The sequence below is a fragment of the Ochlerotatus camptorhynchus genome, unplaced genomic scaffold (assembly GCF_037179485.1).
Source record: "Ochlerotatus camptorhynchus isolate MF236.1 unplaced genomic scaffold, CSIRO-AGI_Acam_v1.1 ptg000204l, whole genome shotgun sequence".
Lineage (NCBI taxonomy): Eukaryota > Metazoa > Arthropoda > Insecta > Diptera > Culicidae > Ochlerotatus > Ochlerotatus camptorhynchus.
The window spans coordinates 1,024,894-1,049,780 of record NW_027040694.1 but is presented as its reverse complement, the minus strand read 5'-3'; the positions used below and the strand labels follow the sequence as shown (position 1 = coordinate 1,049,780).

At 37.9% G+C, this 24,887-nt stretch overlaps 3 protein-coding genes across 3 annotated transcripts in view; 2 read left to right on the top strand and 1 right to left on the bottom strand.

Moving 5' to 3' along the window:
* The window catches only part of Ns4 (Nucleostemin 4), a 515,404-nt gene that overhangs the window by 386,258 nt on the left and 104,259 nt on the right, over positions 1 to 24,887 (bottom strand). The window lies entirely within an intron of this gene.
* Positions 1 to 24,887, top strand: part of LOC135702991 (uncharacterized) — a 368,382-nt gene that overhangs the window by 294,484 nt on the left and 49,011 nt on the right. The window contains exons 7-9 of the mRNA XM_065224074.1: positions 19,035 to 19,192; positions 19,271 to 19,392; positions 19,465 to 19,528. Of these exons, the coding sequence (XP_065080146.1) occupies positions 19,035 to 19,192; positions 19,271 to 19,392; positions 19,465 to 19,528 (344 nt within the window). The remainder of the gene's footprint in view (positions 1 to 19,034; positions 19,193 to 19,270; positions 19,393 to 19,464; positions 19,529 to 24,887) is intronic.
* LOC135702973 (protein CDV3 homolog) lies at positions 9,600 to 10,975 on the top strand. Its single transcript, XM_065224050.1, has one exon. The coding sequence runs from the start codon at positions 9,692 to 9,694 to the stop codon at positions 10,403 to 10,405; it is 714 nt and encodes a 237-aa protein (XP_065080122.1). The 5' UTR covers positions 9,600 to 9,691; the 3' UTR covers positions 10,406 to 10,975.

Genomic DNA, 24,887 nt, shown 5'->3' with positions numbered 1-24,887 from the left:
AAAAGTTTTTCTACGGCATTTGAAAGGGCGTATGTTATTCTCAATAATATGAAAAAATTGGAGGTATATTATTTTTTAAACTCGTATAAAATCAATTTGAATTTATTCATATATTTTACTATATTCGGGTATATCTTTTTTATTAGAAGAGATACAGACAAAAAAAATTGCTATAAAACATTCGTCTTAAAGAGTTTTAAAAGTCTCTAGAAGATGACTTTCATGAGAAATTTCGGGCCGAAGAATGTATACCAAAATTTATTCAAACAAATAAGTTAAATTTTTGATTTTAATGGTAATAGGAACCACCCTAGAATTCATTTTCATAAAAATGATGGCATAACTATAAGTAACAACTTTGTAGAAGACACTTTTAGTCTTAAGTTTCAATTTCAGGCTCAAAACATATCGTTCCACCTAAATCGGCATTCTGGACCACTGTGCACTGTTATACAAAACCACCCAAACCATCGGCCCTTTTCAGGGCCACCACAACTTTCTACAAAAGAGTTGAGTTATGAAATTCACTATATTCCAAAACAATACCCGAAACAACAAACTAGAAAATCGAACAAAAGATTTCGTAGTCCTACGTCAACAATGCGGTCGTGTCTTGTACACCAACTTCCTACTTTTTTAACTCACTCTGCATCACTGTTGTACACGACTCAATTCTCTTCATTTTAGTGGTAATTTCACTTGGCAAATAAAAAAAAAACGTTCTAAAAACCGAAAAACTTATTCGTGTTGTTCAAAGCACAGAGAGAAGAAGGCGGCGCCAAGTGCAGGCAAAAACTGAACAAAACACAAATTGCGCTCCAGTTTTTCCTTAAAATTTAGCAGGTAATGTACTCAATTCAATTCATTACTAAGTGATTCGTTTCCTTATCACAATTCTAAATGAGTATTGAACTTTTTGTGTCATTAAAAATGAGATTTATTGGTCCAAGAGGATTTATTTGCATGATAGGCCGAGTTGAGAGGCTAGGCATAGTTTTCATCCCATAACCCTATTTCATATCACATTTCCCTAGTCAAATCCATACGCACCAGTGCTGAGATTTGTCATTGTCATTGACAGACTTTCGCGCGATATTGACAAAATTGTTCGTCACATAGTCACTGACAGACTTGATCCTTAAAAAAACCTTCGTCAAAATCTCATTCACTTTTTCGTCAATGACAAAGATTCACCTGGTAACAAAAAGTGTAATTTAGTACATTCTGTGTCACATTATTGTTATCCAAGTAGCTCAGGACGTAGAAACTTGTTCACTTAAATGGATCCATATAATTGTTTTGCTCAAGTCATTTAATTTCGTTACACATTTAGCTAATAAACAAATCTGCACATGTTCGTCACTGACACCATTGTCATTGACAATTGACATGGTTTGCCTTGACTATGACTCTTAGCTAAAATGAGTGACCAAAGCAGAATTGTCAATATCACCGTGTACTGTCGAGATTTTGCAGCACTGAACGCACACATCACTATAGAATATCATCCATCGGCGAAAATATTTTTGTTTAACACACGGGAAATGGAGAGGCGAGTTTTATGCAAACCATGGACACTGCAATCTGATTATAAACTTTATTCTTCGACTGGTTGGCGAATCTCCCTTCAACCTGTTTTCAACTCTGCTTTCAACCAATTCGTCAAACGAGCAAAAATTTCGCAACTGCGCCACACACAATCCAATATGCTATCCGACTTGTACGTCAATCCATTTAAAATACACGCGATGTTTGTGCAACTTTCCCATACACACTGCAACCAGGTTGGTAAACTTAGACTCAACGCACCTTACATCGATTGACGGCTGTCAATTTTGTCAGGCATTGTAAGCTGATTATTAATCTTCCGGTAGCTACAATTGAACTTGAGTTTGACGTGCTGCTAATAAACTAACATACCTAATGCAATACATATCTTAAAGTGGTCCAGTAAGTATGATCGACGCTTATAATGGATGCCGGTTCGAGTCTCGATGAGGAAAAGTAATTTTTGTCTTTTACATAATATTTGTAAGCATTAGCGTCTTTGTTACGAGGATTTTTTCTAGATTATCGAGGTTTTTAGTATCCGTATCCGTAGTATTGTTGAAAAATAATGGCAGATAGTGTTCGTGAGTGTTGTGTAGTTTTCTCCGTTGTCAAACTCCTTGGTAGGCTAAGATCAATGAGCTGAATTACCGAGGTGAAGCAATCGGTTAAGTTGTGTGAGTAAAACCCCTGAACGATACAAGCAATTAGTGACGTCACTACTTGCGTTTACGTTGATTTTTTGGTTTACTATTACATACTACAATATTTCACGATCTGCTTCACTCTCTGTATCTCATTGGGCTAAGATAGCACAGCCTACCGTAGAATGCAGCAACCCACCCCACCGAAGCTAGCGAAACCCGCCACCAGATGGTTGAACAAATGGCTGCTGGCAGACCATGAGGGGTAGCGATATAGATGACCATTTTGACTGGACGATAACGCGCACGACAAACTGACGATGAACGACGAATGGTCTGGATCACTGGCCGATAACCTGGAGCAGTGACCCAATGACTGATCATAAGACCACCAGCGGAAACGGTTGATCATAGCAAGTTGGCTAAATTTAATTTGAACAGTGATCCAACTTAATAGTGGAAACCAGTGAAAAGTGTGAGGAGAGAGTGACGCATAGAGGGATAGCATCAGGACCCCGCTGTAAGATCCGCTGTACCGTGTGAAGTTCCGGTAGACGTACCAGATGGTTACACCAACCGGTGGAAACTAACGATTTTAAATTGGCTTACTACACGAAACGAAAATCAATTATTTTATTCATGTGTTTCACTTATACATTTTTGCCAAACATCAGCCTTATACATTCCGTAAGACAAACCATATAGGTCCTATAAGAATGCATAAAAGGTATGTGTGACCGCTTATACATTTCATTTGACACATGATCTTCATAAACTTTTTGCAAGGCGTCTGCTTATTAGTTGACTTATACATTTTATGAATAATCAGCAATAGAAATTTGCCAAAAGGTATAAGGAGATTTCTATCCGTGTACTTAACTAGCCTATTGGCACAAACGAAGTGACATACGACTAACTGGCGAAGAAATCAATTAAAATAATGTTGTTCGCTGTAATAAAATTTTCTTAGAAGCTTGTGCCATCAGCCACCAGATGGGCTAGTATTTTTGTTTTGATTTGAACATAGTTGATTTTGTGTGCAAAGAGTGTATCATTTTGTCATTTTTTTATGCATTTCAGTTTAGAATAGAGTGAAAGAGATAGAACCAAAATATTCTAGTACATTTAGTGTTGCCATGTGGTACAATCCATTAGTAGTGTTGCCATGTGGTACAATCCAGTTGTAGTGGTGTTGCTATGTGGTACACTGAAAAATTGCAATAGCAGGTGCGTCACCAAAGTTTTCGACCAACTCCGTCTGTCACTTCGTTTGTGCTATTGGTTCCAAGCAAATCGATTAACGTACCCCATTCTAGTCCAAATTCTAGCACTACACAATATTTGTTTTAATCGGCTATGAAAGTTTGACAGATAAAATGAGAGGTTCGTGGATTTTTCTACGTTTCGAGTCAACATTTGTGCGTTCTATTAAAACATAGTCATTTCGTAATTTCTTGGCTGAGATTTGTGAAATCGCTTGACTCCATTTAGGAAACTTTTACTCACACAGAAAAAAAAAGTTAATGAATATAATTTACATCCATTTTGCATCTGCAGTTGGGTTCTTTAAGGGTATTGAGGTAAATGCATATTTGTAATCTACATTGAAAATGGAATCCAAGTCCAAAAATTTCATATATTTTTATACAATGGAACCTTAAATGGAACTATTTAAAAAAAGTACGATTACATTTGCAAAATTCACCATCAAAGCGCCCCTCGATGGTACTTTGAATGGGATCGAGCTGTCAGTTTGTTAGTTTAGTGTCAAAATGTCAGAAAACAAGCAGACCCAATTTTGATACCCGACCCAGGCTGGAACTGAATAATAAACGAATTCGCTATAAGACTAGTAGGTCCCGAAGAAACGTGCTCAAGTTTTTGGCTCCGCTCTGCTACTATCTTCGGTCCCAAGCTAATCGATGCACCCCTCGAAACATAGGGAAATCCACGAACCCGTCATTTTATCTGTCAAATTTTCATAGCGAGTCAAAACAAACATAGTGTAGTACTAGAATTTTGACTAGAATGGAGTACTTTAATCGATTTGCTTGGGACCAATAGGCTAGTCAAGTAGTGAGCCAATTTAAATTCGTTAGTGTCCACCGGTTGATAATAGTCTCTTTCTTGCGCTTAGAGATGAACTAGCCTTCGGCTAAAAATCTCTTAAATAAAGAATTTAAAAAAAATCTTTCTTGCGTGAAAAAGAGATAACCGAGCATTTGGACGGGTTAACCCCAATATGATTCAGAATACACCAACCACCAAAAGCGTTGAAGGAAGCAACAGTCCTCAATTGAGTGAACTCGAAGGAAAAGTTACCTCTACGGTTTAAGGTCATCTGCGTAAGTTAATCGTGGTCCCTCAATTCCTGGATTCTCGTCGTTGAAGTAAGTCAGGAAAATCAGCGGTCCCAGGTCAGACTACCCTGGGGTATGCCGGACGTGGCAGCGAACATACGGGACTGATTACCAATAACAAAATTAATATAGCGATAGGTGAGGTACGACTGAAACCATAGCAAAAGGCAGCCGTGAATACCAAGCCTGTCCAGTTTTGCGATAGATATGCGATGATTCAATTTATCGAAGGCTGCAGATAAGTCAGTATAAATGACATCCGTCTGAGCATGATCCGGCATACTGTTAGAGATGTAAGAAGTAAGGCACAGCTAGTTAGTGGCAGTGGAGCGACCAGCCATGAAACCATGTTAGTCGATACTAATATACGGCTTACAGTGAGCGAGGAACGGTTCCATAACAACGAGTTCGAACAATTTAGCAGCAGCTCTAAGCGAAGTGATTCCACGGTAGTTGCCACGGTCCTTGCTGCCTTTCTTGTGTACTGGAAACATGTGCGCTAGCTTCCAAGAGAATAAGAAAACGCCGACGTCCACGGACCGTTGTAAAACGTGCAGCAGTTGAGACAACAAACTGTCCAAATGCATTTTGATGGGATTACGTCAGGACCCGGACTGTACGACGACTTGAGTTTCGAGGAAGCGCTGGAAAACATCTCGGGATTGTTATCAATTCTGCTCATGGTTTGGCCAGAGAGTTGTACGTAACTGACAGCCAGTCGGGCAGTTGTAGTATATCCCATGTCCTTGGTTTAGTGCATGTCGTATTACTCCATCACTATTGAGAAATGATGAAGTACTCGATTTTTTACATTCTCGCATTTACCGCAAGGTTCCGACTCTAATTTAAAGGTCCCGCTATTTATATCTTTCGGAGTGTTGAAACACCCTCCAAAGGCATCCAAAATTGGATCCCTTAGCAACAAAATTAAGGAATGACACCGCATATGACCATGCATCAGAACCCTAGTCTTAACCACTTCAAACTAGAGAACAACGAATAGAAGATTAGGAATCACATAGATGAAGACTAACTAACTCATTTTGACGTAGGACTACGTCTGTGATTTCTATATGGGGGTACACTTTGTGCAAACCAAAAATGGAAAATGTAACAAAATAATGAAAGATTTTGAACGTTAATAACCCAGCTGTCCCTAGACCAATTTAAATGATTTTATCACCAATCGATCAGAAATATTCTTACGCATCTGTTAAATTTAAGACTTTAGCATTTTTCTAAATGTCACTATTAAAAATTGAACGAATGTGCAACTGTTGCTATGATTATTAAAATAATCACTGATTGCCTGCGAAAAGCGATTTCCCTAACACAAATAGTTAAGTTGAATTTCATCTAGTCTACCAAACGGTGTTTATTCAATCACCGCGTGGTGAGTGGTGGTGTTCTTCGGTACACAACGAAAGGCTCCCCGCAAGCAGCTAGCTATCAAGGCTGGTCTCAACCGCTGATCGGTTTCAGTTCTCATCACCGTGTGTGGTGGTGTCCGATCTTCGGCATCAGCAGCAGCAGCTGCCCACATAAGCACACTGAACCAATATGACATATTCCTGTTATGTGGAAATCTTATAAATTTGCGCTATAAGATAATCCATTGAAAATTATATGATTGAAAATGTGCCAGGTAAATTCTATATGAATATCTGATACATTTACAATGCTGATAATTTGGTAACTTTTATATGATCGTCGTATGATAAATGAAAATCGATCAAATTATAATAATTAACTGAAATGGATTTGAAACCCATAAGCATAAGCTACACTTTTCACCACAATATAATATATGTGTCATAAATCAATCGAAGTAAAGTTTGTGTGAAAATCACATGAAATTTACTTCTTCTTTTGACACATATATTTAATCGATTTCTAAAAATAAATCGAAAAATAAACATCAGGCAGTGGGAGCTTTCACAGTTGTGCCTTTTTTTATTGTAGCTGATTTGGGATTCGATCAAGGATTGTTGAGGTGTGATGCTTTCGGTGTCTGCGCTCGATTTCACTGGGCCACGGCTGACTTCAAGATTGAGCTCGTTCAAATAGCATGAAGTAAGAACAGCTCTCCCGACATGGAATGCAGTGCAACGTTATGCTCGTTTTGCTAGAGTGAAGACAAATAGCACTGACAAATTTATGTTCCGTTTCGGTGGTGTGGTTTGTTCAAATCTTTCTTAATGCACCTGTGTGCAATAAATCAACGACTAAATTATATAAGTTGATGTAACTGGTTCATGAAGTTCGAGTACTAGGGCTGGAATATGAATTAGCCGTGTAGAAGGCTTACAATTAGAACATAGCAAAGTAAATATTGAAGTAGAATCATTTTTTTTTTTCAATCTCAATACATTCTTTTCCGGAACCCCTTATCTTATGAAACAAAAACAAACAAAGATTATTCAATACAGTATCATTTTTGTTAGTAGTATTTAGTTCAACTAATCATTTTAATGAGTGTACGATAACATCGTTGAAAATTGTTTCAATAATTCAGTGCCAACATTTCAAAGGGGCGTAAGTGCATTTGTAAACAATGGCTTTAGCCGTCGATTTATCGCGAATAAAAGCTCACTCATGAAAAATAATCACACCAGCAGGTAGATGAATGTTTCTTCTACCAGCTAGCATTGCAATTTTGGAGAGGTAAGATTTCATTCGCGAGAAATTGACGACTAAAGTCATTGTTTACAAAAGCAATTACGCCCCTTTGAAATGTTGGCACTGAATTTATAAAGAACAATCATGTAAGATGTATTTTATTGGGAGCGATATTCAGCCCAGAAAAACATGCAAAAACAAACGTTTGCTGTTGGATTTCTTAAAAGGCAAATCTATATGACTATTATATGATTGGGATAGATCTGTTTACAATCTTTAAACCTCAAAAATCAAAGGAAGCTATTCCAATGAGATATACATGTTTTCCTATACTGCAAAGTTAAATGACAGTCCAATAGTTTCTACATGTATGTTTACACGCGACATATCAACAAACGTCAAAAATCATTAAAAGCAACTCCAATAAAATATACATGATTATCTTATAAGATATATATTTTAGTGAGCAATATTCATCATGAAAACAGGTATATTTTACTGGATTTTCTCATAGTGCAAACTTATATGATTTTCCATTAGTTTCTAGATGTCTGTTCCCACCCATGACATATCAACAGTTTTTCACCATGAAATATATCAGACAATATTCATATACTTGTTACCTATCGCTAACCACGTTCGAAGCAAAGTATTTCAAGTACTAAGTATGTGAAATTACGATAGAAATCATTCCATATCGCAGTCATAGTTTTTAAGTGATAATCCAATGGAATCTATCAATCATCACATAGAATGAATAAATCTGCTGACATTGCTATGTTATAAGATGGATCCAATAAACGGTACATGTCGATTTGTTTCAGTGCATCCATAGAAGGAGGAAAAAGCCGCACCGCTATTGATCGGAATCAGTAGCGCTTCTTGAGTCGCTGTGGGCCATCTATGCCAAGCGCGTCACCCTCATTCCAAACAACATACAGCTCACCAGCCTTATCTGTGTTTAACACCCTAATAGCTCAGCATTACTCAACCATCACGACAAAACGGTCCTTTTCAGGACCACCATAAATTTGTAAATAGTATTGCAAAATGTATTGTTTCTGAACAATTAAAATAACAATCTGTCGAACTTTAACTTCGATTTTCTCAAAATGGTTGATATGTTACATTGGTCTATTTGAAAAGTGACACGAGAATTGTCCTCATTTTCGAGCAGAATGGATAAAAAACTCGATAAAAAATGACTTTTTTTTCTCAGCCTATGCTGTTCTTTAAAGCATAACTGTCCTATATGAATAGGTAATCAAGCAAAGATGGGACAATTATGCGAGTATCGGCAGTATAAGCAGCAAGTGTTTTAGCGCATTAGGTTCTTTACCTTTTTAAAAATGTATCGGTATTCATACATCATCTGAAAGAGCTTCGTTTTCTGAGCACAACGATGTTTATTTCAAACCCATATACATTCATGTAGAGTTTTAAATCAAGATTTAAAGAAAGATTATAACTTCACTGTTTGACACTAATAGCGAATTCGTTTATTTTTTTTTTTTTTTTTTTTTTTTTTTTTTTTTATTATTATAGTCACTTTAACGCTCTTGGGTCATTCGTGACTTGTCCGGAGGTGAGATTTGAACTCGTGACTTTGGCGTGAGAGGTATGGATGCTAACCACTACGCCGGGGTCGCCCCATAAATTCGTTTATTATTCAGTTCCAACCTGGATCGGGTATCAAGATTGGGCCTGCTTGTTTTCTGACAAACGTCAGTTCGATCGTTTGTTTTTAAAACCCAGCTCAGGTTGAGGTTCACACTGACAAAAAGTTCGGTTTCGCACTGCACAGCAAAAAAAAATGTAATATCGATCAACGTAATTCAAGCTGATGTATGAAATAATGATGTAATAGCAAAAAGTAGATACAATATTACATCAATGGATGTAATTTTGTTCGCAAAATCGATGTACATCGTACAATGTGATATTACACAACCGATGGATTGACCTGGTTGCATCAGTTTCGATGTAATATTCAACAACTTTTTTTGCTGTGTGGGTTGGAACTGGTTCCAACCCCGATAATAAACGAATTCGCTATAAACTAACAAACTGACCGCTCGCTCCCATACAAATTCCCACCGAAGGGTCGCTAGGCTGGTGATTTTTGCTAATGTAATCGCATTTTTTTTAAATAGTGTACCAAAATTGATGAACTTTTGGATTTCAGTTCAATTTTTAATGCAAATTATGAATATGCATTTACCTCAATATCTTTAAAGAACCCAATTTCAGTGAAATCCGACTAAATTTTGGACGATGCCGAAGCAAATTTTCCTTGATGTGCCAAAATTCTGGCAACATTGGTCGCGTAACGCCTGACGATTTTCTCGGCTAGTTTTTACCCTCGCGTCTGCGCTGTTCGTGTCGAGCGTGAAACGATAAACGTCACTGTCAGACGTCAAAGCGCAGAAAAAAATAAAATCCAATCGAACTCGGGAGTGCGACAGTGCAAGAGGAGGAGATTACTACTGCTGCTGGCATTATACCACGTTGTTCGCTGCAATGGCCGATTTGGACGATTTTTTCGCGAAAAAAGACCGCAAAAAGTCGAAAACTACGAAGAAATTTGCCACCCCGGAAGAAGTGGCCAAGTCGTTTGAGGACGCCGCTGCGAAGAAAACAGCAGAGTCGAAAATCCGGAAGGTGACCCCGACCAATCCCGAAGGAAATGAACAAAAGAAACCCGAGCAAGCAGAAGAAGAGTGGAAAGAATTCGAGGAGGAACGCAAAGATTACAGCGGCCTAAAGTTGACCCAGTTGACCATCTCGGAACAGGAAGGCGGTAACTATGTTGGTGAAGAGGGTGGTGGTTCGATGGGAGAAAACGATGGTGAAGGAGGCGAAGCCGGCAGTGGAAATAGCAAGTCAGGAGCATGGAGAAATGTGGACTCGTCCGATTCGGCTGAAAAACAACAGCAGCAGCAGCAGCAACAACAACAACAACAACAGCAACGAGCTGCTTCCACTGTGTACGTAGCGCCAGCGATGAAAAATTTGCGCCTGAAGGGAAAGAAGGGAGTCGCACCGGATCTGAAGAACGAAGATTTTTTCCCTACCCTTGGTGCGGAACAACCGGCGGACGGAGCACGGGGTAAAAAAGATTCCACATTCGAAGAGGTGAAACACGGTGGACGCGTTCGGGCGTCGGATCTTCCGTCGGCTCAACCACTCCAGGTAGGAAACAGATTCACCTCGTTGAGCAACGATGCGAGCTAGAGTCTGGCAGCGGGAATGCCATCGCACCGGAGGAAATTGGCCGGCGACCTGTCCGGTTAGCATCCTAGGTTTTGTATTGTTTAATTCTTTTTTTTTTCTATTAATTTCTAAATTGAAACCTGCCCCGTATATGTGCTCTACCTATTTACAACAGACTGCTCACTACACAGATATAAGGGGAAACAGACTAAGAATTTCTTTTTCGGTTGTCGTTGCTCCGGGATGGATTGTTCCGCCTCAAACCGTGGTATTGAACGGCTTACGGTTTTAGTAATATTTCGAATTGGTATTTAGGCACTCCTTATCCTGTTCGGGATAATCTCTTCCGGAGCAGCGACGACCCGGGAACGCAGTGTTTTAACTATTCAATATTTGGTTAATGTAATCCCTCAATTCAAATCTGCTGTAGTCCAAAACGAAACACATACACAAACAGTTTGCTACAGCATGCTTCCCCTGGAGGAAGGTACTGGGTTTACTGAACAAAAAAAAAACTCCGTTACTTCTTTCTCTACTTTCCGCGAAAGCTGCGTTGATTTTGTAATCAATAAAGGAGGTAATAAAACTGAACAGGTTTCTGGTTACTAACTATATCACAGATCATTTCTTTACCCGGTGGAAGATTAAGTCAAGATATCCGAAAATATAGGCAACGATTCATTATCTGGTCTGCAAAATGCAAATCCACATGTTAGTACCGTAAAGTGGCATGATTTCGCGTGGCGCCTATCTCCACTCTTGGTGGTTAGGTGGTTTTCTTTATTGGTGAGACTTTCAGCCGTCTTCACTCAATTTGGCTAATGTTTTGTGATGTGTAAATTTATAATTTTTCTATGCACTAGTCAACAATACCTATCTACATCTTCAGCTCAATTTCAAATATCCACAATACACATTATATTGAGATTCTTCAAAACTGCGTGGAATTCGGGACTTAGGCGCGTGAAGTTATGGTACTTAACGGTATTATCTTAAGGTAAAAGTGACCTTCAATAATTTTTTTTTCTCTGCGGCATCGTTGGTGTTTTCCTTTTTTTTATTTCACACAAAACGAAGAGAGCTTTTTCCAATCTAAAGTGATGTTTCAGAGATAGACACACATGGGTGGTCGTATCCGGGTCCTTCCCTGGGTAGGCTCGTGTCCGTCCGGGTTCTGGTACATTAACTTATCTCTATGCATGGTAATAATACTTTACAACTCACCTTTTGATTATAATATCGATAATGCTGAAACTATATGAAGGTTAGTGATCGTTACTAGGTGTGTGCTGCGATGGAGTAGTAATTGAAGGAAGTGAGGTTCTCATGTAGCTTATTGGCTAAAATAGGTAAATCATGCAAACACACACCTTTTACAATTATTTTCCTACTTACCAGTTCCGTCCAGTATAAATTGGCTGTCTCCAACCGACGTGATCCTTTCTGACTGCTTACTCTTTCCGATGCATGTATTGTTTTCTTTTCTTGCTATTTTTCCTTCTATTGAACATCTGGCCGTGTTCCCATTTGTTCTCAGGCAGATAATATTGGTACATGAGAGGAAAAAAGAAATAGAACAATTTAAGTGTGAGCCACATGCGTTGGTTAGTCGTTTGGGTCATGATGTAGTGTTCCCTATTTTATTTGCCTCTATTCAGCTCTCAGATCGCCCCCTCCCACCAAACTATTGTGGATGAAAAAGAGAACCCATATTTGGTAACCTCTAGCGAGCTACAATGCAAAAGATATTAATAACAAACTAATCTAGAACTGGACTTAAACATATAACATTTCCTAAGACTGATGATGATTAATATAGTATGAATAATGGGAATTTTATGAAGAAAAGACGATCCCAAAAGAAAATTCCCTAGCAATAAAACTATTGCCGCTGCTTGTGCATCTGTACAACTCTATCATTGACGCTAGGATCTACAATTCAATCTGAAAAAAAGCACTAGTAGCACCGATTCCGAAAATTGCTAACCCGGGTCAACCGAAAGACTTCAGACCAATAAGTGTCCTTCCGGCAGTGTCTAAAGCGTTAGAGAAGATTCTACTCGGTCAGATCACGGAGCACCTAGACAACCCATATATGTCACTACTGGCAAAACATCAATCTGGATATAGAAAAGGTTATAGCCCCACAACCGCCCTTACTAAAGTGACACATGACATATATAGCAACCTAGACCAAAACCACTGCACCGTTATGGTCCTAGTTGATTTTTCGTTAGCTTTCAACAGCGTAGACCATCAACGGCTGAGACATAAATTGCTGGCGGAATGGAATTTAATTTCTCAGATGAAGCAGGGGAAGCAGCTTTTCTTAGCAATCGTAGTCAAGCTGTACAAATTGGAAACCAGACATCTGCTGAGCGCCTGGTACCCGATGGCACCCCGCAAGGATCCTGCCTCAGTGCACTATTATTCAGCTTATATATAAACAGCCTCCCGTCACAGTTGAAGTGTGAATACCAACTGTACACCGATGATCTTCAAATCTACATTTCCGGGCATACATATGATATCAGAAGACGGATTGCAACTATCAATCAGGATCGAGCAGCAATCGAGCATTTAGCTAAGGCTAACGTTCTCTACCCTAATCCGAAAAAGTCTCAAGCCATAGTTTTCTCGAAAGATGGCACGATTACTGCGCCTTGCTAAATTGTGTTCTGCTGAGAACCGATTGTTCTCCCAGATACTGTCGTCAACCTTCGACTCCGAATGGACAAAAAATTGAGCTGGTATGCGCAGATCAACGATGTAATATCAAAAGTGTTTGGAACGTTAAGAACATTCAGGTGATTCGCCCTGGTACTTTCTACACAAACACGCAAGAAGCTGGTGCAGTCAGTTATCATACCGTTCTTTACGTACTGCGATGTAGTCTACTATAATGGACTCTATGTAGCCTTCAAAGAACAATTAAACCGATGCTTCAAGGCCTCGGTACGCTTCGTGTACAACATCAGACATCGAGAAAGCACTGCTGCTGTACGTAATACCATTTTAGGGCACGACCTCTCAAAGAACTACCACAATCGAATATGTTGCTTCATAAGACAGGGGTATCTTGAGGCACTTCCGGATTATCTGCAACGCGGATTGCACGACCGATCTCGATGCTTCATCGTTCCTAGACACACCACATCGGCTCGAAGGAGTTTGCTAGTGTCAGGGACGCTCACCTGGAACGATTTGCCACTTGCAGCCAAACAACAACCAACTTTAGTCCTATTTAAGCGATGTCTTAACCCACCTGGTAGAGGTTAACATAGGTATAGCATTGGCGTTCAACCATAGGTTATAGCACTACATTAACTTCAATTTCAATTACATTTGTGACGATTTGTAGCTTTTTTTTTAGTTTTCCGTAAAGTGAGTTTCTTTCAAAAAATGTATTCTTCCTTGACCTGGTAAAAAGTGTCAACTAAAGGCTAACGTATCACTAAATAAATACAAATATAAATACAAATTGCTCTGTGCTAATCTGGGTTAATTCAAAATGGGAATCCACAAACAACATACTCAGAAACTATACCCGATCTCAACAAACTCTTCCGAATTCAGAACAGCTGAACTACTCGGTAAAATTTTGGCATTTCCATTTAATTGTATTAAGCTACTTTAAAGCTTTTTTCAATAATTGCAACATGTGAACAATGCAGAACAACTTTAAAATTGTTCTAGAGCCAAATTGGTTTTGAAATGAAGGTCAAACTACCACCGAACAGCTCAGCCGCTCTGAACCCTTCAAGTGTGAACATTATGCTTTCCCTAGGCGGTCCCTCCGCGTTCTGCCTCTGTTAACCCATAAACCTAAAGCTGATTCAAAGATTATAATATAGATAGTATAAAATAAAATATCCACCTGCACTGTACTGTCCATTTAGAAATCATTAGACCCTAACCCACTTACTTGGCCAGACTTCAGCATCAACCGGTGGGCAGTGCACTCTACACTCCCTAAGTTCATCTCAAATTTCATACTTTACCCATTGAGTGTTGATTAATCACAATACAAATTGTGACCAAGCGCGGGCTTGAGGTTATTAGACTATTAAATAATCTAGGTCCCTTTTAGGATTATATATAAAAAATCCAATTTTGGCCAACGTCCACCGAAAATAAATAAAATTACTTTATGACTTACAGTGCAATGGATGAGCGTTTATTTCGGGATCATTTTAGTGTTAGAGTTATGTTAGTTTTGATCCGTAATCAGCCCTGCCGACCCCTCCAACATTAGTTGTTGGCAGTGGTTGTTAGATCATGCGACACTGTTGTCGTGACCTTACCAACTCTATCTTCCACAACTGTAACTACTACTATGTTAAATGTATAAATCGTCAAGTTTATACAATTGGAGGCGAACCAGCCTAAGGCTGAAAGCCTCCTAAATAAAGCTAAATAATAATAATAATAAGTTTATACAACTCAATGTTTCAATTGAGGTAAACTAAATTTATCTTATAATTACAAAAATAAACTTTAAATCATCGTCAATCCTTTTATTCTTGGCAGGGCCTGACGGTGTGAATCTGATTTTGCACCATATGGTACATTCTCTCACTATGAACCTGTCATTTATAGCCTATCTGAACTATTTAATAAATGGAAACCATAACATGGGTTACGCTCCCCCTAAGAGGACCCTTCCTCATCCTATCTCTGTCTTATCTCAAATACCAAATGCCAATGGTTTGAATGTATCAATATATAAATTGAAAATGACGTTCAATCAAATAAACCCATACCCCACTCACTTGGCCAGGCTTCAGAATCGTCCAGTGGGCAGTGCGCTCTACACTCCAAGGTCCCTTTCTTTTAAATTCACCCCAAATTTGATATTTTACCCCTTTGAGTGTTGATTAATCACAATGAAACATTGTGACAGAACACGGACTTGAGGTTACTTGAGTATTAAATAATCTAGGTCCTATTTAGGATAATATCTGAAAAATCCAAATCTGGCCAACGCCCACCACTCACTAGGTCACTTTCTCCTTAAGCGCAAAAATATGCTCCTAATCTATCAATTACTTTAAAGAAAAACAAATTTCAACAACGGAGTGAAAAATTATTAATAAATGAGCAGTTGGTGTGCACAACTGTTATGCCAAGCATGGCGCCGAGTGGTAATTTTCAAACGAAAATTTATCGATAGTAGCGCCAAATTGGTCAAAAGTGGAACATTTATAGAGGAAATCAGGAGATGCTAGCGCCATAGAGGTAACTGTAAGACCAGAAGGTCCCGAAGAAATGAGCTCAACTTTTTGGCTAAGTTGGACGTCTGTTCTCTGTGGTTTTTCTGAGATAAATAGAACTTCTTAACAGTTTCCATAATTTTGCTAGATGTAATATTGTGTCTGCTTTTTGCTATTACATCATTATTTCATACATCAGTAGGAGGTTTTCACCGATATCATGGAAATATCAATAATTTTATTTTGGCAGAAACTAGAAGTACCAGGAAGTAGGCCTACTCCTCTGTAAGACTATTACTATACTTATGCAAAGAGTAGGTAAAGCTTAACATTTGAATCAACGCCAATGATTTTTTAAACTTAAAGTACGAGATGTGCAGCGGATGCCATCTAGGCTTTGAAGCGACAGAGACGCACTCTGTACGGTTTTGGAGGTTAAATCATCACCAACTTTGGCAACCAAACCAACAATCAATACGAAACTAACGATTTTAAATTGGCTCACTACTTGACTAGCCTATTGGTCCCAAGCAAACGATTAACGTACCCCATTCTAGTCGAAATTCTAGTTCTACGCAATGTTTGTTTTGATTCGCTATGAAAGTCTGACAGATAAAATGAGGGGTTATTGGTTTTTCCTATGTTTCGAGTGGTGAATCGATTAGCTTGGGACCGAAGAGAGTACCAGAGCTGAGCCAAAAAGTTGAGCACGTTATTTCGGGACCTTTTAGTCTTAGAGTTACCTCTATTACCAAACTGGCCTTTCCAGGGCCAACAAGCTTATTACCGAGGGGCACGCACTCCAGGGGGAACGACACATCTAAATATGAATTCTAGATGCTTAACAAATCTCACACTAGCGAATCAATCTTCGAAAGATCTTCTTTCATTTCTCGCATTTATTTGCATCGCGCATCATCTTTTTGCAGGAAATCTTCAGAATCGTCGTCAATCTTCGGCAGCTAACCAAAGCAAAACACATTTTTTCTTGCATCGTAGATAGAGTCGCCCCCTCGCACGCACTAGTCTTTCAAAACAACGCAGTCTGTTGACCAAATATTTAAAATCTTGTCATTACTGCTTTCATTACTTTAAATACTCTCTAAATTTCATTAAATACTTTAAATATTGAATAAATTTGATGCTTAAATTATTTTAAATACATTTAAATTATTTGCCATTACATAAATTATCGTTAATTATGACATAAATTATCGTTAATTATCGTTAATTATTAATGATTACTTCCAATACCCTTAAAAGCATTCAAAATAAATTTATTACTGTCCTCAAAGTATTTAAATTACTACGATCTTTTTTAAATATCACGCACTCATACCTGGTAGTGCACGATCCTCGCTTATTACAGTAAAGAGTTGGAATAGAATTTATCTGTGCCTGTTTGTCCATATTCAGAACCACACCGCCCCAACGACCACACAAAATGCTCTCCAGAGTTGTAATCTTGTAACCAAACTTGGGAGCAGGAGTGCAAGTGATTTTGATCGATTCTCTTTGAAAAAAAAATACTACAAATTTGGTACGCCTACAATTCAAAAACGGATAGAGTTAAGATAATAGATGATCGATCAATTACAAGAACTAAATGTTCTTCACATTTGTTCCATCCACTAGCGGTCCTACGTCAAGCTTCCGTTCGTGCCCCTAGGTACAGACCCTTCTACTTTTTTATATTAAAAGAACCCAAGCTGAATTCGGAATTGAATTGTATTAGGACCTAAGTAACCTTGACAGATTATCTTCGTCGACTTTCTCTTTGCATCCCCACGACCATGTAAAGAAGTTGCCAGCCGGCACCGGTGGTGTCCCAACAAACAATTCACAGTCACAAATAAGCATACACATTGAATAAATGCTGTATAACAGTGTACAATGCTGAATAAAACAAGTTGTAGAATTATGTGCTGAAAAAAGCTCATTGAGATCGATAGATGCGCCTTTATTCCGCCGTTTGCTCTGATATGATTAATTTACTTATTAAAAGCTTTATAAACGTTGACTGTCAGAACCAGAAATTTGATCTAATAACAAACTCAATAAGTGTAATTTTCACATACATTGTCGCTTTAATTCGACTGTTTTCAATTGCTTTAATAAAATGCTTTATTAGACGTCTTATAAATGTTTTCTAGCTCCATTATTAGATTTCATTGCATTGCTTTACAATATTGCTGAATAAAGGTGAATACAGTCAGCATAATAGCTCTTATACCACTATGTGTCCATGTTTTAATTGCATGCTTTACAAACGGCGTATTCATTCATTATTCCACAACAGTGCTTCAGACTAACGAAACTTGTAGCATAGTGGTTACCGTTTCCGCTTTCCAAGTAGAAGGTCGCGAGTTCAATCCCAGCCTCAACCCTTTTTTTTATTTATGTTCTACTCCTAATTAATTTAAATCGTAATCATAAATCGTATCACTCACTACAACCAATTCATAGACTTATAGAAAAGAATAACATCCTTTCCATCGAAATTAGAGAGATGGAGAGGTAACGTTGGTCTAATGTTAAACAACTATGAATGAATTAATCATTCTCACATCTCCTTGAATTAGCTAGAGTTACGGCTGGAAGTGCTGATAGGTTTTCAGATTCAAGCTTTTATTGCTTATTTAGCTGCTCTTATGATGTATTCTAGGATAGCTCAGATGGCAAGGCAAGCGGCTGGTGATCGGAAGGTCATGGTCGAACCGAATCCCATTTAACGACATGTGTGTGTATGTATGTATGTGGTGATAAATTCGGCAGAAATAATGTGACACAACAATCACTAACGAGAGAACAACCCCCTGCTCGTGCCGTTCTTATTTTCGGATTAACTATCCCGTAGTTGAATAATCGTTTAATAATAAATGTATAATGATGTAATAATTAAACATTGTTTCACATGAGAATCAAGCGTCTATAAATATACACCTTTATACCATCGCTGTTTAAAGGAAGTACAGATGTCTAATAAACGCTGAATAATCAAAAATTTGATCGAAGAGCTTCTGTTACAACTTTTGTAAGTCGAATAAAAGCTTTCTAGACATACCTTATTCAACACCAAATATTTCGATGTTGTGGTTGAATAAATTCTCCAGATTTGTGTGAACAGAGCCTGAACACAAGCTTTAATTAAAAATAATACAAGTATTATTAAGCATGAAGTAGAATAAAATCGTCAAGAAGTCGTTTCTTCAATAGGCAATTGTTTGTTGGGTATTCAACGCAGAAATTAACTGCCATTTTTAAACAGATCGATTTTCGAACGTTGCATCTTAGGATTATTGTTGAAAGTTTCACTTACTTAAACCATTTAGTAAACCAACCTGAATCTTTTTCAAATAATGCAATTATTCGATCTGATATCGAATACAAATTACATGTCCATCGACTAAACCGTAAACTTATTTTCTCCCTTCCAGTATTCAGCGAACGCTTCTAAAGCACCCCTTGCGCCAGGGCTTCCTGATGACGCCCGGCTATCCCAAGTACTACATCGGCGACAGTGTCTGCCGGTGGACGCTGTATGCCCAGCGGCATCAGAAAATTAAGTTAACCATCCTAGATTTAGCACTGCGGTGTAAGTATTAGACTTGAGGGACTTCTTTTTTTGTGTGTAAATATAGTCTAATGATTGACCCATTTTGACATTTTCCAGTTGATGAACCGTGTAGAGATTACGTTGAAATCAGGGATCTGGAAACGAATCAGACCCTGTTCAGCAGTTGCTCCGAAAGTACACGACCAATAGTGTTGGTCAGCGTACGGGAGAGGGTGGAGGTGAGTTGATAAAACTTTTATTTAACAGAACATTTTGTTTCTCACAATTTATCTCGTTTCGTCCAACCAAAGATCAACGTGCGAACGACAACACAAGTGGCCTACCCGAAACGGGGCGTGCTGATACACTATTCAGGTGAGTGTTGGGATTGAATCAAACTAAACTCAATCAAATCCATTTGACACCATCCATAAGCGGGTTCAATCATACCTAATCATTAAAAACCTGAAATGGTGGAGCGTTTGCATATAAAACCGCGCCATGCTATCCTTATACCTACTCTCTCGCTCTCGATCGAAAGATTTCACGCCGAGCGAGGTGCCGAAATATTTCCAAGTTCAAACATGCACGCGACAGTCGATAAAGCAGAGTAAACTTGTCTTTTTCGGAGCTTTCGTTTTCAGGAATGCTTGATAGAGAAGCTTTAGGGTGGTCGAATCGCAGCAAGCGTGTTGTGCTTGGGTGGGCTTTCATGCTCCTTTCCATCGATACTTTGGGAAATTGATGGGGTGTTTACGGCTGTGCTACACGGCGAATGAGAACGACCCAAATTTGAGTTTAGTTTACTCATAATCGCCAAAAGTGCATGAGCTCAGCGATGAGTAAATTTGACTCATGGTTTTCTGTGAAAAACCTAAAAAATCTGCCGGAAAATGAGGAAATTTGACGAACATTTTACTTAGTCAAGGAGTAGTACAAATGGACTGAGTGAATCCAAACTCTCATATTCGGGTATTTGATCCTGGACAAACTTGGAAAAACCAGGGGCGAGATGTGCAGTCAAATCGGCCTACTGAAAATCCATCAATGAGATGTAAATGTGTAAGGCTCATTGAGTTTGTCATCTCTTTCGTTCTCCCGCTGTTTAAACGGTTGAAGGAGTGTAACATCAAACTCCGTCATCCATTTAATCAGCTGGAGAACGAAAGAGACGATGAATTTACTGGGCTCATTGATTTTCCATATGTGAATTTAGTTCCAAATATCAACAAACCATCGTTGGTTACGGCTTTGTTGTCATTTTGGAATCAGTTGTGCGAAGTAGGTGACGATTGTTCGTATTTGACAGTTACCTTCCACCAGGGAAAACCTGGAAAAAACATGAGGCACATTTACTAATCGGTGAGTTTTTGCACTTTACGTGATTTATGAGTAAGCTAAACTCAAATATGAGTCGTTCTCATGCGCTGTGTTGTGAGCTAGCGCTAGTGTATTAGAACTGTACTAATAAGTAGTCACAGGACTGGTAGTGAGTCACTTTTTAGTGACTTGGTCACTTTTTTCAAGCCAGTCACTAAAAAGTCTCTTTTTTTAAGGTCAAGTCACTAAAGTCACCTTTTCAATAGAGCTAACACCGTCTAACTCCCGGACTAAACCTGCTTTAATTTAAGGGTAATAAAAAGCAGTTTTCTTCCATAATAACACTGCCGGACAGTGGGGGTTAGATTGTACACACACACACACAAGTCACTAAAGTCACCTTTTCTTGCTATCAGTCACTATTTTCAACTTTTTTAGCGTGAATTTATTTCAAGATTGATTATTATTTGCTTCGTGACGTTTGATCGTCTTTCTCTATCTACAGGGTGTCTACTCATTTTTATAAATAAAATTTCCTGAGTTTTCCAGGTTTTTTTTTCAGAACTTTAACGGATAAATTCAAGGCTTATAATAAGAAAGCTATTTTTAGAATGCTTTTTCTGGAAGATCAAACACAACAGTAATTTACCCAAACGTTTTTAAGACATGGCAATCAGTTTTAAAGAAACAACTGTATAACCAAATCCATTGGATGTTGAAGTTTAGCACTTATTTAATTTCTCACTTAAATAAAGTTAAAAAAAACGTACTTAATTTGAGTAAGTTCAAAATCTAAAAATATTCAATGTCTTGTAGTTTCGTATTCCATGTACAAGTTCAAGATATTGAAAATTTTCAAAGTGCCTGAATTAAGGAAAACATCAAATGATTTATTTCAATTTCGTAATTAACTTTATGAAACATTAGAGATCTTCATTGCTGTCCCATTAACTTCATAACAATTGTAGGAACTTTGAAGAAGTTCTGAAGAATGATAGGAAATGCTGAGAATTTCAGAGAAGCTCCATAAACAAACTACGGTAACATAAGGGAAGTTAACACACTAAAATTATGGGGAACTAACTGGATGCTTTAAGATCCTCAAATCGGTTCTTTTAACATCCGAAAATTTTCAGGAACTTTTATGAAGTTCCTAGAATTTCAGAGCACATCACAGGTGTTGAGCGCACTTGAGAAACATATAACCTTGAGGGGCATTGCGCAAATTTTTAAAAAGTTCAAAGCACCTCAGAAAAGCTAGATCTAGAGAATTTCAGATCTTAAGAGCAGTTCCCATGACTTTAGTGCAGACTTTTTGAAGCAGTTTAAATATCTATAACCGTAAATTAAGAAAAATTGAGAACCTTTAAGACGTTCCGAGAATTTCAGGGAAGTACAGATACCATCAAAGAAATTATGAAAACTTCAGAAATATTTCAGGAACTTCAGGGAAATTTATCTGCAATAGAATTGAGAGCTTTAGGGAAGCTTCGAGAATATCAAGACAGATCAGAGAATCAAAGGACAGTTCCAATAATTTCAAGAAAATTGTAGAGCTCTGGACACTTCCGATAGAACTTCTGGAAAGTGATAAAAATTATATTAACAACCGGAAAACGTGAGAGTATTTTAAGGGTGCTATATCATGGAGATATCAAGAACTTTAAAAAATGCGAAAATTTAGAGAATATCAACGAAGTTCCATTAATTAAAAAAATGTGAGAACTTTTAGCAAGCAGTGATAAAAATCTTCAAGAAATTCCAGAGAACTTAAAATTCAGATAGTTTCATGATATTCAGCGAATATATGGTTAGAATACCTAAGGAAAATTGTCGGAACTTCAAGGTAAATCAATTGATTTCAGTAGTTACGGGTTCTTGAAATATTCTGATCAATTCAAGGATGTCAAGAGAACTTTAAAGAAATTCAATATTCGCTTAGGTAGTTTTAATAACACCAGGATACTTCCATTAAATTCCAATTTAATGGATGTTTCATGAACTTTAGAAAAATCATGAGAAATTCAGTGAAATTCATAAAACTATATTATTTATTTTGTTCCAATTCCATGAAAATTGCGGGAGCACAAAAGTTCCAAAAATTTAGAAAATCTTCGAAAACTTCACAGAAAGACAGTGGTCTTCAGAAACATTTCGAGAATTTCATAGAAATCTATGGAGCTTAAGAGGACATCCGCGAACTTCAGGAATTTTTATGAACATTAGCAAAATGCGGAAGCATTTGAAAGAAGTTTAGTAGGCTCCGAAATTTGGAGGAATTCCAGGGAGAGGTCAGTTCCATTAGTTTCAGAAAGTTAGTGGGAAATTTAAAGCAGTTCCCAAATTTTCCGATAACTTTCGAGACGTTATAAAATTAATTGAGGTCTTTGCAAAAGTTCAGAAGTTCACAGAAGTTTAAACATTTTTAGGACGGTTCAATAACATTCAGCGCAGTACAACAAGCTTCATGAGAACTGCAAAAACGTTAGAGCAGTTTTGAGAATTTCAGAAAAGAACAGAGAACCTCAGAGCAGTTCCGTTAACATTAGATAAGTCACATAAAGTTTAAAGAAGTTTAGTTAAACCTGTAGAAGAGATTCATGATCGTTAGAAAAATTAAGGAAACTTAAGGAAGTCCCATAAAGTTTAAGAATTTGATGAGTAGTATTGTGAGCATTAGGCTAGTTTCTCAAACTAAAAAAGAACTTCAAGGCAGATTCATTAACTTCAGGAAAAATTTGGGCAGTTCTTAGAATAAATAGTCCATTCCATATTCAATGGAAATTTCTATTTCTATCCTCCGAACTCAATTTTCTTTTAGTTTTTCTCGTAATTACCTTGAAATTCTCCACAATAAGACACCCTTTGGAAGGATTATCAGAATATTCATTGAATTCATTTCAGATTTCCTTTTGAATCTCACTCCTTCCCTTGAAATTCTACGCTCATTGAAAGTCTCCTAAGAAATCATTGGCATTTCTGCTCACAAATTCCTTAGATTTCTTCTCATAAAGCTCGATTCGAAGTAAATCTGGACGCACGGTTTAATACACCACCGCGCTCCTGGTGGTTGAAACACAACACGTTTGACATTCATTTGTTTCATTGACGAAGAAATTGGTGAAAAGTTTTTCTCGATTGATCGACGCATCCCGAAATTACGGATCATGGAACTTGAGAAAAGAAAATTAATTGTGCACAAACATCCAGAGAACCCTTCGTGGTCTGCCTCAAAAATAGCAAAAGTATTAAAATTCCCAAAGTCAACGGTGAGTCTTGTAATCAAACGTTACAAGAATACTCTGAGTGTGGATAGAGCACAGCGCATCTATCATAAAAGTGGCACTAGGGAAAAAGAGCTGAGGAGAGAGGTGTTGAGGTACGTGAAAAGCAACCCAGGTGTCTCCATACGTGATTTGGCAAAGAAATACGATTCCAACTTTTCGACCGAGCGTAACATCCTTTCAAGAGAAGGACATAAGTCTTTTTGTGCCAGTAAACATCCGAATCGCTCACTGAAACAAAATTTAGTGGCCAAAAAGCGAGCACGATTGCTATACGAACGAGTTTTGACGAGATTTGATGGCTGTATTTTAATGTATGACGAAACATATGTCAAAATGGATTATAAACAAATCCCCGGACGAAAATTTTACATGGCAACTGTTCATGGGAATGTCTTTTCCAAATTTATGTTTTTGCTGATAACTTTGCTGGGAAACTAATGATTTGGCAAGGAATCTGCAGTTGTGGCCTTAAAACCAAGGTTTTCATCACATCGCATACAATGACGTCGAAGGTTTACATTAAAGAGTGTCTGAAAAGCGGATTTTACTCTTCATTCGGCAACACAAGACCAACGTTATGTTTTGGCCGGATCTAGCCAGCTGCCACTACTCTAAGGAGGTACTAGAATGGTATGCTGCAAACAATGTTAATTTCGTCGCCAAAGAGATTAATCCTCCGAATTGCCCTGAGTTCAGACCGATCGAAAAATATTGGGCAATTGTCAAGCGAAAACTTCAAGGATGCGGTAAAGAAGTGACAAATGCACAAAAAATGCGTTTAAAGTGGAATAAGTTCGCCGGTACAGTGTCACCAGCGACTGTGCAGATCATGATGGTATCGATCACAAGTAAAGTGCGACAGTTCGTTCGAAACGGTGAAATGAAATAACTTGTTGTATATCGTTTTAAAGCTGAATGAATACCCTTTTGTTTGACGTTTTGATCAACCGTGTATGTTGTTTAATTGTTGAGTTATGATCACTTGAATGCGTCCAAATTTACTTTGAATCGGGCTTTAATTTGTTTGGCTAACTCTCCAGAATTTATTTTCTGAATTCCTTTGAAGATTTCCTGGAGTTTCAGAATAAAATTATTCTCAGAATGCCCTTGGAATTTTACTTTGAAGT

Bases quoted from the DNA above. Each gene is read 5' to 3' on its own strand.
- LOC135702973 (XM_065224050.1), top strand. From the start codon at position 9,692: ATGGCCGATTTGGACGATTTTTTCGCGAAAAAAGACCGCAAAAAGTCG.